Source organism: Poecilia reticulata, linkage group LG16, assembly GCF_000633615.1.
Source record: "Poecilia reticulata strain Guanapo linkage group LG16, Guppy_female_1.0+MT, whole genome shotgun sequence".
NCBI classification, from domain to species: domain Eukaryota; kingdom Metazoa; phylum Chordata; class Actinopteri; order Cyprinodontiformes; family Poeciliidae; genus Poecilia; species Poecilia reticulata.
Genome location: NC_024346.1, coordinates 32,541,565 through 32,554,678, shown reverse-complemented (window position 1 = coordinate 32,554,678; position 13,114 = coordinate 32,541,565). Strand labels below are relative to the sequence as shown.

General features: G+C 40.6%; 1 protein-coding gene across 2 annotated transcripts in view; it reads left to right on the top strand.

Moving 5' to 3' along the window:
* Window positions 1-9,520, top strand: part of LOC103478836 (grainyhead-like protein 2 homolog) — an 18,187-nt gene extending 8,667 nt beyond the window's left edge. Inside the window, exons 8-15 of one of the 2 annotated variants that reach the window (XM_008432910.2) lie at window positions 5,255-5,413; window positions 5,522-5,579; window positions 6,333-6,472; window positions 6,568-6,605; window positions 6,816-6,901; window positions 6,997-7,082; window positions 7,179-7,243; window positions 8,589-9,520. In XM_008432910.2, the coding sequence (XP_008431132.1) occupies window positions 5,255-5,413; window positions 5,522-5,579; window positions 6,333-6,472; window positions 6,568-6,605; window positions 6,816-6,901; window positions 6,997-7,082; window positions 7,179-7,243; window positions 8,589-8,703 (747 nt within the window). In that variant the 3' untranslated portion in view covers window positions 8,704-9,520. The remainder of the gene's footprint in view (window positions 1-5,254; window positions 5,414-5,521; window positions 5,580-6,332; window positions 6,473-6,567; window positions 6,606-6,815; window positions 6,902-6,996; window positions 7,083-7,178; window positions 7,244-8,588) is intronic. The other variant, XM_008432911.2, reaches the window with a different exon arrangement.
* The last annotated feature ends 3,594 nt before the right edge of the window (window positions 9,521-13,114 follow it).

Genomic DNA, 13,114 nt, shown 5'->3' with positions numbered 1-13,114 from the left:
GGTGTGTTCCAGGTGTGTTCCAGGTGTGTTCCAGGTGTGTTCCTGGTGTGTTCCTGGTGTGTTCCAGGTGTGTTCCAGGTGTGGCCACCGTGTGTTGCTTTAGATGTGGCCTCATTTTCTTTATTGCAGTGAAGGCTGTGAAATTCACCACGACGACTCTGTTAGGATGGAATGAGTTGGTGCTCTGTGGTTTCATCTTTGTATTTTTTTCTTCCTTGTTTTTTGAATAATATGAAATAATTAAAACATGCACTCTGACATCTTTTAGCTTATGATTTATCTTTTATACGCTTTGCTGTGGCAATTAGAGTGAAATGAATTTCCAGTTGCTCAAAGCATTTATTTCACCCATGTTATTACTCGGTGTGACTGCTAGTTAATGTCATTATTATATCAGTAAAAAACATCCTAGGACTTTAGTGCTTCTACTTCTGTATGGGTGCGTTTTTAATCTTTCTACTCAAAATGAAGTCTTCGAATCTTTAAGTCAACACATTAGATCAACATTATTTGTTTTTCCACAACCCTGCCATGCCCAGCCTTCCCTGGGTTTTGACTAGACCTTTTCTGTGTAAATCTGCTGCAGTTACTTCATCTTCAGATTTCACTTTGCAAACATTACTGATCTCTGATCTAGATTTTTGGGATCATTATTTGGCACAATTTTTTTTTTTTTTCATTTATTTATTTGCTGCAGTCTGTTGTTGCCAAGCAACAAGCTGCTCCATCCTCATTGCTAGTGAGTCTTCCAGCAGCATGTTTGTGTTTGCTTTGTGGCCGGCGGAGCGCCGGACGGCACCGAACCGCCACTTCACAACGTCCTCTTCAACTTTCCACTTTTTACGAGGGCATTTGAGCGCCCTCACACACACACAGCAACCCTCCTGCACTCAGACACTCACACACACAAACACACGCACACACACTTCCACTGATGCTGGCAGCAGCGCATGTGGCGCTGGTGGAGGAACTGTAAATGGCTTTGGTCGGAGGAGGTGGGAATCGGCGGAGCTGTGTAGGAAGCCCATTTGCGCTTTAGGCTTTCACAGAAATCAGCCCTCACCTCTGCAGGTTGGGGCACGACGCTGTTGATGCGGCGCAGTGGGAAAGTGATCGCTGAGTCGCGGTGAGAGCTCACCTAACCGTTATCCGTCTCCGCCGACCTGTTTGCTCAAGCCGCCCGTCCCGTTTTACCGGAAAAATCTACAGGTGTTTGTATTTGGTTTATGCGATTTGGCATCAGTCATGAGAATATGTTCCTCCATGTAGATAAATTTGTGAGACAGCCGCGTGGAGGAGTGTTTACACTGTACTCTGCCGGGGACGAACTGTGATTTTTCTTTTTTCGTCTTGGGTGTGGTTTGAGTTTTAGAAGTTGAACCAACATGTTGATTTTATTTGAAGTCTTTGAAATTGAGGATTTTTTTTTTCCTACGCTTCCCTCCAACTCCCCAAAATGTGAGATTTATGAGAAGTGGGGCTTTTCTGAATGGCTCTGTGAACTGTTCCTGTTCACTTAATGACACTGTGACCTTCTGTCATCACTGTGCACTAAATCACTTACAGATTCACAAGAGAACAACTGATTTATTTGTTGATGACTGACGAAACAAAATAAAAACTCTGCTTTTATCAATAAATTATAACTTTGTTTCTATAACAGCCAGCAGAGTATCGGTTAATAAGCCCAGTTCTAACAGTAATTTATCTCTCTAGTTGTTTGCTTTATGAGTTTGTTGCAGATAATCTTTGGAGCTAGTTTATTTACAGACATTGCTGCAACATGTTGAAGTTTGAAGACACAACTCTCTTCAAATCCAGACACAGTTTAAGATCTGGGTTTTGACTAGACCTTGATTTCTTTGTAAAAAAAATGTTTTTGTTTGTTTTCAGCCATTCTATTATAGTAATTATCCTGCTGATATGCCCGTTTTGTGGCTTTGCTCTAATTTGACCAGAGAATACAAACTTTCTAGGTTCTCATGGAACATTTTTTTTCCACTCATCAAACCTGTCGATGCTTACACACACACACCTCACACTCAACCTCTCACACACGCTTACTGCTTTCTTCTATTTCGTTAAGTCTGATGTAAGCCATGGATACGTTACAAGACTGATATTTTTAAAAAATGATTAGAGGTTTACATGAACAGACTGTTCTTGCTTCACGACTTGGGGTGGGGGGGTCAAAAAACCGAGGTTCTCACACATGTAACAACTGCACCTGCTGCTGGATCGCAGACTGCCGCAGTTTTCAGATTCTGTTCAGGTCAGTTTGGAGGCGATAGTGGAAGGAAGTCTCAGGAATTTAATTTGGTCTCCACCAAACATGATGGAGCTTAAGAACTGCAAAGAAAAATTAAATGCTTATCTGCCTATCAATAGGTGTGCTAAGCGTGTGGCATCGCAATCAAACAAACTTGAGGTTGCAATTGCTGCTTAGCTGGATCAACAAATTCTTAAGCAAAGACTAAATGTTACGTCTTGGTTTTCTATTATTAATAAATTTACAAAACACTCAAACTGTTTTTTCTGCCTTACCATAATGGGGCATTTGAGTGTAGAATTTTGAAGAGTGAAATTAAGCAGACACAATTTGGAATAATGTACCAAAACATAACAAAATACGGAAAAAGTGCAGTGATGTGAATACTTTCCGGATGATGTGAGTGTAATAAGGGAGCTGCCTCAACCTTCACACTGACTTTAAAAAAAATTTTTTTTTTAGATTTTATTCATAAGACTGATAAATCCTAAACTCATGAACACTATAATGTAGTTTATGCTAGCTATCAGATTAGCTACTCTGTGATCTCATCTTATACCAAAATGACTTCTGGGGTAATTATGGAGCTCTTGGGGTTTTTAGCAGTTTCTCCAAACAATGCTTCAGGGAATGTTCTGGAACGTTCACTCCTTGGAAGACCGGCAGCCACGCTAGCGTTAGCTTAATGATGGTTAGCAACAGCTGCTTCTCTAATGGCATTGCTGAGGTCTTTACATGTTGGGGTTATGTTAACACTCACCTAGCAACTGTCAAGACTTCACATTTTTTAAAATGGAGGCGGTCTGTGGATTGAATAACAGTACCTGGCCGTCTGCTGCGTTACCTTTTAGATTCAAGGGAAGGGTGTTGGCGCAGTCACGGAGAACAACTGTGATGGACAGGCAGTCACGGAAACGTGGTTTTCCCTTGTCTGTACTTGGCAGAATAACTTTATTAAGAGGGAACAACCCAAGCAGCCTACACAGTCCCTACACCGGTGGAACAGATGAATGCTTCTTTCTTTCTGTCTTTGGGAGGAAGAAAGAAACTCCTGTCACATCCCACTCATCCTGCTGGCTCTCAAACATGTCCAGACATGGACCGTGGATTTCTTCTCACTTTCCTTTTCTTTTTACCTGCATACCAACTATAAACAGAGAGGTGTTTACCGAGAGAGCTCAAAGTGCCATGGCATTGTCAACCAGGTGGTTTTTATCTGATCAAGTGTGGGGAAACGGTACTTAAGGGAGGACTAAGACTGTGATGGCACATGTTGGCAGGCTTTAAGGCCAACATGTAAGGAGTTGCAGATGTGAGTCAGATGTGTTAAAGGTTAGTCAGATGAGGTATTCTTGGAAGAGATGAGTCTTTGGTACATTCTTGATGGGAGGGAGGGACCCTGGTTGTGATGGTGTAGAACCAGGGCTCCTCGTTTTGCTGAGGTGGGATTGACGACGTAGGAATTGAGAACCAGTTCTCAATCATCTCACCATGATTAACGGTTAAAAAAAAACTCCTTAAAACTTAAAAGTAATGTTCGAAGAAGAAGAAGAAAAACCGTCTACATGCTGCTTTCCATGTTAACTCGGCTTGTAGAGGAAAAGCGTTACTCTCTGAGGTAAGAGCCCAGAAGGAACGATCTGATTTGACTGTAGTTGGATACATCAAGGCCAGCAAATCATCTGGATTTGCATGATGAGCTGCTACCCCCAGAATGAGCACTAGGGGGCATAAGTGGAAGGATCATGATTGAGTTGCAGTTTCTGAGGCATCCCTGAAAAAAGTTGAGTGAAGATCATCAGCTGATGGGTTGCAGACAAAATAGGGAAGTCAAATAAAATAAAACCTACTGGTGGTTGTATTATAAAACATGAGCACATGTCACATGCGTTCCTGGTGTAAACATCTGAGGGCTGCATAATCTCCAAATTGGCTGTAATGGAGGCAGGTTCCTTTGGGTCCCTGAGGTGGACGAATAGGGGAGTCCCACCAGGTGAAGCCATTAGGTTGTGCAGTTCATCAATCTTACCTTCAGGAAGTTGATCTTAACAGAGAGGGATTAGTACTTTCAAAATAGAAGCCTAACTAAAACAAACTTCTTATCAACCAGGTTCTTGTATCCTTCACCCCAGTGTGAGAGATACCTTCCACCAAGCATTGGTTTTATGTTCATCTCTCCGTCCTTCTATCAATGCAACCTGCGTTTAAACAACAGTTGCGAACATCTGTGGAGCTGTTGTTTAGGCCTGAAAGCAGAGGCTGTGATAGTGATCTGGGTTTACCCACGAGCAGTTGTGACAGTAATCAGGTATGTCCATCATAAACACCAGGAAGTGTCAAGATCATCTTTTCAGATGATCTAGTTTAAATAAACACAGTTCTGACTCGGGCTGCACAATGGCCACTGCAATTATGTCACAGAGAAAACATCAAATTAAAGGTTGAAATATGCAAAATTGGAGAGACGTAGGAGAATGTAGCATAATGAGGAAAAGTGGTCAGTCTTTCCTTCAGTTTACAGCCGTATACGTCTATAAGCTTTATCAAAAAAGGAAAGTTTTAAGCCTGGTTGTGAAAGTAGACCAGGTGTCTGCCTCATGGACTAAAACTGGGAGTCTGAGAACTAAAGGATCCGTCTCCCATTCTACCTTTAGAAGCTCTAGGAACCAGCATAAACCCGCAGTCCGAGAGCAAAGTGCTTTGTTGGGAACATACGGACCAATCACATCGCTGATGTATGATGGAGGTGATTATTAAAGGCTTTATATGTGAAAAGGAGAATCATGGATTTAACAGGGAGCCAATGAAGGGAAGCTAAAACAGGAAAAAATATAATCTCTCTTTAATTTATCAGAACTCTTCCCAGGTGTTTTACAAGAAGATACTTCAAGTGTTCACCTGGCCGCCATCAGCAGCAGCTCAACAGTCTGATCGTGGTTTAAGGTCTGACGTAGTTTTTTTTTTTTTTGTCTTTTCGTCCTCCAGGTTTTTATCTCTGTCAACTGTCTAAGCACAGACTTCTCGTCTCAGAAGGGAGTGAAGGGCATGCCTCTGATAATCCAGATCGACACCTACAGCTACAACAGCTGCAGCAGCCGGCCCGTCCACAGGGCCTTCGCTCAGATCAAGGTCTTCTGTGACAAGGTGAGGGAAGGTCAAAGGCAACGGGAGCCGACTGCTCAGTGTGACTGACTGGACCCGGGTGGATCCATTCTTTTAGTTACTGTTTCCCCTCTCCTCCCCCCACTGCAGGGAGCTGAGAGGAAGCTGCGCGATGAGGAGAAGAAGCAGCTAAGGAGGAGGATAAAGGGTGATGCGTGTTGTTTTGTCCTTTCTAAAAATGAACAGGTCTAACTTAAGCTAATTTGATGTAAAATGATGTTAGCAAACATTTTTTATGAAAGCAAATGTTTGTACTATACTTTAAAGGGGCAGTATTACCTAAAACCGACTTTTTTGAGCTTTACGTCATGTTCTAATTTTATCCCCTCATCAAAAACATGCTTTGATTCTTTCATGCATGTTTGAGAAATCCTTTAATCTCCATGGCAACCATTTAGCTGTGACAAATGCTGAATGGCGTCTCGAAGACGGTGCAGCTCCTCCTCTGAGCTTCTGCCTCACAGAGCCGCACTTCCCCAGAATTCCTCCTCTCAGATCCTTCAGACTAGCCAGCAGCAATTAGCTAACACTTGTTGGGACTGCGCATCTGCTGAGCTCATTATAGAAGCTACTTCTCAGTGCAATGCTAGTAAAAACGTCCAAGGGTGAACAGAGGGACCATTTGACCACTTCCTGAAGGCGGAGTTTAAGAAAGACAGAAAAAGAATTTTTAAAGACACAGAGACCCAATTTCAAGGCGTTAAATTACAAAGTCAAAAATTTTTTAAGTTATTTTTGAAACATATAGCATTTTTGTAACAACTGAAGGTAACATAGTTACTTGTTAGTGCTGTTTAATAGCTCAATGTCTGAAAAACACATTCCCGCCCCTTTAAGAGTTTGCTCAAAAACAAATGCTGAGCTGTCTTTCTCTCTCTCTCTGTCTGTCTCTCTTAATTAGGAAAGAACAGCAGCTTGGGGCCAAGTTCCCCCATCAGGAAGGCCGAAAGCACGCTGTTCAAAAGCATACTGGACCTGGACGCCCAGCCGGTCCTGTTCATCCCTGATGTCCACTTCGGGAACCTGCAGAGAGCGGGGCAGGTGAGGATCCAGTCGGTTTGCTGACACATCCGTTGTGACGCTCGCTGCTTCCATCTGGGCGAACGCTTCTCACTTCTTTCTGACGCTTCCTGCAGGTGTTTGCCGTCAGCACTGATGAGGTTCTTGTGGAGAGGTGAGCATCACTGGTTCTGTTAGACATCCTGCCTGCTGCAGCTCAGTACGACACAGAGGGTTTGTGTTCGACTGTTAAGATGTGTTGTCCTGAAACGTGGCGTGACAGGAGAGACTTTGGAAACAAAAACCTTTGTCAGAGTTCTAAATAATTGATTTTCAAATCAAGTATTAACATTCTGGACTGTTTGTCTGTTCATGTGTTCATCAGAGGGCGGCCTAAGAAAACGATGTCAAGTCAGGAAGAGATCTGCCAACCGCAGCCCAAGAAGTCCAAAGTGGAGCCGGAACGGAAAGGTGAATTATTCAGATCCCAGTCAGATTCTTGTTTTTGTTTCCAAATATAGTTTATTTCATTAAAAAAAAAAAGTGCTTTGCTCATTCTGTTCTAGTTCTGCTGTATGTGAGGAAGGAGTGTGATGAGGTGTTTGATGCCTTAATGCTGCATGCCCCAACCCTCAGAGCGCTGATGGAGGCGGTGAGTGATCGGCCTTTGATGTTCAATGGTTGAAATGTGGAACGCTTCATCTGGACCTGGAATACTTTTAATGTGTTTTTTACTTCATCTTCACAGATTTCTGAGAAATACACAGTGCCTGTTGAGAAGATTGCTAAAGTTTATCAGAAAAGCAAAAAAGGGTGAGAAAGTTCACAGACAATTGATGACATGTGGTTAACCAAAGGGAAGTCTCAGCTCTCGCTTTTGAAAGCAAAACACATACTAATGCAAAGTAATATAAACTTAAGGTTTCAAAAGGTCACTTTTCTTCCACCAAAATAATTAATATAACATTGAGGAAAACATAATTGCTGTGTTTATACAAACATATGATTGCCATTGTAGTGGAGAATGTAAGTGAAAGTGTGATTTCAAGTATGCAACAAACTGAAATGTTGCTAAAAATGGTCAATAAAGCTGCATCAACATGATGTAACAGCATAGTAAACTGCTATTGCAGCATAATATCCTAAAGTATTAATGTAGTTGTGTGTAGGATGAAAGTTGGATCCATAAGCTTATGCTTTGGGTATAACTAATATTTCAATGAAACTACATAATTTAGGATATTTCTATTCTAATTTGTAGGAAAACATATTTTCTGGTGTTTTCAAAGTTAAGTCAAACTAACAGAACACCACAGCAGATTATTAAAGTGCTAGAAGCGATAACGTGTCTACGGATGCTAACATTCAGAACTTGAAGTTGCAACTTCTTAAGTCACATTTGGATACATGGCAAATTGAAATGAAAAGTAACAGTTACTTATTTTATTCCTTGTCTTTTTGCTAACTGAAACAATTTGACCAACAAAATGAAAGCTATTACTTGATATTGTCCCCAAAATCATCAGTTTGCTAATTGTTGTGCTAACTACAGTTAGCAACACAAATCCGTAGCAGCGACTTCCTCTGTATCTTACATGCTTAAGTACTGTAGCAACATGTTCATGAGAGATATGTGTGTGACTGATTTTATAATGTACAAAGTTAGGGAACTGCAAATAAATAGGGTTTTAATGCGGCTTTCTGCCATTTATTTGACAGCCATGTTGGATATTATCTTTCCAAATCAGAATTTCAACTTCTGGGGATTTTACTCAGATTATGTGATTTAGGACTTGGAAATTCTGACTTCATTGTACAAATGTAGCACACCATTACATCTGTTTCTAACAGCCGCTACATGATTACCTATGCATGTTATCATGCTACGTTTTGCTAATTTGTCCTAAAAATGGGGAGTGATGTGGACATGTCTTGTTTTATGTTAGACTGGAATGGAAACTAGTGGTGAGGATAAAAAACTAAATGGCTACCATATTATGTAAGGTTTTTAAATGAATTCCAAGCTGGGCAAAAACATTTTGATAAAGTTAATATATAATGGCATAACCAGGAAGTAAGGTATTAGCTATAACTCTGGCTCTGTATTCTGTAGTCTCTTCCGTTTTTAACAGCATTCCTTGTTTTTTATGAACCACAGGGTCCTGGTGAACATGGACAACAACATCATCCAGCACTACTCCAACGAGGACACCTTCATCCTCGCCTTGGAGAGCTCAGCCGACTCGTTTCACGTCACCCTGTCAGAAATCTGACCTCCCTCGGTTTCAGTGCCGTATTCAGTCATTACATTATACGGACAGAGAAGATGCCTGCTGAGTGAGGCAACAGAACTGGGTGGACACTCACAAGCGTTGCAGGTAACCGTTAAGAACTGCACCAAGCAGGGTTCCCTGAACGCCACGCGGCAGTCTTAGCAAGGCTGCCTGGTTAAGAGGAGATTTTTTATACAAAGAGCCAAAATGTGTGACGGTATACGAACGTTACCTTGTAGCAGTTGCTTTCTGAACCGTTTTTTTATTCCGTTGGAGCCGGTAATATTCCAGATCTACATAAAGCAACATGTTGGTTTGCTGAGGTTCCACAGGATGAACACAATAAACACTAGTGAGGTCTGCTGTTGGCGCCTGGTCTGCTGATGTAATGTGATCTAGCATAGCATTATTCATGGTTGAGGCAGATTTTCTATGTTTACAGCTGTACACGATGCCTCTAGAAAGTAGCTTCTATGTTTTTCCTTGTTTTTATTTTTACTCTGAATTTATTCAGATTGTATTTTTTTTTCGGCATGTCAAAAGTTTGGATGCGAGTTGTAAATAGATGTCTCAGAATTTTAAAATGACGTGACGGCAGTAAAGATGGTTCTTTTTTTTCTGGGTTCTTTCCAACGTTATTTATATTTGCTCCAAACTGAAGAGGTTTATACAACTTTCTGAGATTTCAGATCAGAGCTTTACTTTCCTCTACTTTTAGCCATACTGAAAATGATATTGTCAACTTCTGTATCATTCCGTCTTTGGCACCATGATGTACAGTCTTATTCATGAATCATTAAATATAGTTTTATACACAGATGTCTGTGTGTGTCTTTGTCTGGTTGCAACAACATCTGAATGTTGAGGGTTAAGTCACTTTTGGAGGCTTTAAAATTTAGTTTTTATGAGAATTTTGTATTTTATTTTTAATCTCAGCCTTGAATTTTTTTTGATTATTTCCTTTGGATTGGAGTACTGTATAAATATGGTAAGCTGCTATCGGTGCAGTCCTGGTTAAAACACCTTTGAAGTTCCACAGAAACATGTTCTGGTCTGATGACAACGTTTAACTTTGTGTCCATAGTTCCAAAAGCTACGTTCAGTACGAAAAATGACACCACACATGACCAGAAGAACACCGTACCCACGGTGACGCATTTCTGTTGTGCAGGTCAAAGGTCGCATGAGAGGTGAAACCATAGACATCAATAGTAGACCCCTCATGGAGCGCCGAGTCGTATGTAACAGCGTCCGCCGTCTTCTATGTGGCAGCAGGGCGATGGAGCTCCTTAAGTCCTGTGCTGTGTGGACTTGTTTCAACCGTTTTACGAAACAAACTGGATCCATTAGGATTACCTTCCCCAGGTAAGGATGAAAGATCAGAATTACTTTACTTTGCAGCCAGAAATTCGCTTCTAAACAACCGAAAAATATTTCCTATGTAGCTAAATTGGCCCGAAATAACCGCTGGTTGTTAGCGTAGCAGCTAACGTTTTTATACTGTTTTCTAATGAGAGAGCTGAGGAGAAACCGCTGTTAGAGGAGAAGTTCATTAAAAACCAGAGGATTTTGTGAGGAAAGATCAGTCAGGATCAGAGCTGGAGCTGCTGGTCTTCAGTCTGTTTCCAGCTCAGGTTCACCATGTCGGTATTTAGCTATAAAGATGCTACGAGTCAGAGCCCAACATGCTGAAAACGTCTTTTTCTGAATGTGAAGGAAACGTATATGTATTTTCTATTAAACTTTTGGATGATTTCTCTTTTATCCTTGGCTTTAGCCTGTGAACCAGGACGTCTCAGAAGTCATTGAGTTCTCCCAGTGTGACCAGCAGACTGAAGCCTGTGACCAGTGTTCCCAGTATAGTAAATAGTTTTATTCTTCCACTTTTTGTGTATTTTTAAATATCTCAATCTGAAGTATTAGTGTATTAATACAGCTTATGAAATGACATCAAAATAATTTACTCTGTTAGAATTTTTTTCACCCTTTGCTGTCAATAGCAGAGTTCACGTACTGTAATAAATATTTATTCTCTGGAAAAAAGTAAGAAAAATATGTAGTTTAATGTTTGACAATGACTGATTTATAAATCAAGTCATTTCTCAATGTATAAAAAATAAATACAGGAAAATTATTTGTTTCTTGTCTTGAAATGTTAAATGCACATTAAATTATGGAATTATGTAAATATATTCTTTAATAAAACACTGTAAAAGTGTGTCTGATTATCAATTTCAATATAAAAATGATCAGAATCATTTCTATCAAATAAAACATTGTGCTCTTTATTCAGAAATGCCCCAAAACAATTAAATAATCACATCAAAAGTTAGAAACTCTGTCTTTAGTCATTTCTTTGATTGCCAAATATATTAATGTGTGTGAGAAAATGTGTCAATGGCAGGTATTAATTTAAAATACTTTGTAGAACGGCACTTTATAAAGTTCGGTCTATTCACTTGCTTACTGGCACATATTCCACATTCAATATGGCGGACGCTGTTACGTATCGCAGCAACGGGCCGACCCGCTCCATGAGGCGTCTACGTATTAATGTCTATGGGTGAAACACACAATGATCTCAGTCCAATGGGGTATATGCCACGAGAGGTGGTGACGTATTTCCGTTTGAATTTATGCCACATAGATTGGTTCCGGGTCCTGCTTGCTCCTATTGTTCTTGGTCAAAGCTGCAAGATCTGCACCATGAAAAAGAGCACAACTTAAAATATCTGTGAGCTACTGGTACAACAATCGAGTTTTTTGGTGTGCTGTTGTGTCCAGTAATTAGCCGGTACCATCCAGTGCTTAGTTTTTTTCATTTTCCTGCTGATGTCAAGGCGACAGCGGACTGTAGCCAAAACTTAGCCACTACAGCTAACACCCGGTTTGTAGCTGCCTGCTATTTCAAATCTTGAGGATATTGAAGATCCAGCGTCAGAAACGGGAAGACGGAGGTTAAAAGGGAGCTGTATGCGCTTCCTTCACTGGAATAATTTGTTGGAGGAAAATAATGCCGCAGGAAATCCACTGCTACAGGAACAGGCTGAGAACAGAGGCAGCGATTCGGCACAAGGTGAGTCAATACGTGTGTTGATGTGCGTTTGTGTTATACAGAGTATGAAATTATTTTTAGGCAACTCCTTAGCTTTTGTTTATATGACAATTATATRAAATACATTTAACATGCAGTCGGAGCGACGAGCCCCTCCGATACCGAGCAGGTAATTTAAGAACAGCCGAGAGCAGCAACGCTTCAGTCCGATCCGAACCACACAGGTAGTCAGTCAGATTAAGGTCCAAAACCTTCGCTTTACAGCCGTTTAAGTGGCACCGACCCACATAAAAAACCCACAGAACTAATGGTACAAATCACGTATTTCCCGAATCCCGAAAATATGACATGTACCTTTGCTGTTTCATAATTATAATCCACGTTAGAGTGAATTTTTCCACTAGGCTGCTTTAATCTGTTCTTGCGTTACACAAACGTAATTTCTCTTTTTTTTCCTCTGAGATTCTGCTTAGAAAATGAGGTTATGAAGTTACATCCTCCCGCTGCTTTTTGTTATTAAAATGGTACATTTATGTTTGCCTTGACTTTTATAAACTAATGCCTCTTATATGCATCATTTTTTGTCCTGCTGTTGGTACAGATATTAGGCGAACACTGTGCTTTGCCTGCTAGTAGTTTAAATTAATTTCAGCTGCACACTTTCAAAAGAGTATTCAGATTTTAACATGCATTTTCTAAGTAGTAAATATTTCAGTTCACTCTTTACTCAGTAACTTCAGTGTTGTTACAACTCTGAAACATTTTTTGCAGTTTCTTTGTGATACCAGAACTATTTCACTTAAACATTTAATTTTCTGAGATATTGTCAATTTATTTTCAAGCAAAACTCTTAAAAAGAGCTGAGGATTTATTAGTTTTGATTACATTGTGTAGCTAAATATGGACGCTTATTAGTTTTTTGTATGTTTTTAATTTTTCAGATTTACAACGTAACACCTCGTGATGCGTTTCTGAGCCTTGATTGAGCCTCTGTGCCGATTACCTTTCCACTGGATCCAAGCACCTGGACCAGCTGACGGCGTCCATCAGTCCACGGTCTGCCGGATCATCACAACGTGGACTAACTTTTTATTTACAGTATTTGGTTAAACTATGATCTTGAAACCAGAGCACCAGATATGCAAAAATCTACCTGCAGACTTTGTTGGCTATCCTGACACTGCAGTCATCCTGGACGGGGCTGAGCCGGTCTTTCTCTCCTCCAGAGTGATGAGTTTTCATCACCAGTAAAGGCAAAACAAGTCTGATGTCTAATTAGCTGCTAGGAACAGGGGCAGATCGAGAAAAATATTTATGGGGTGGCAAGAGGGTGGCAGCATATGCCAGTATGTGTGT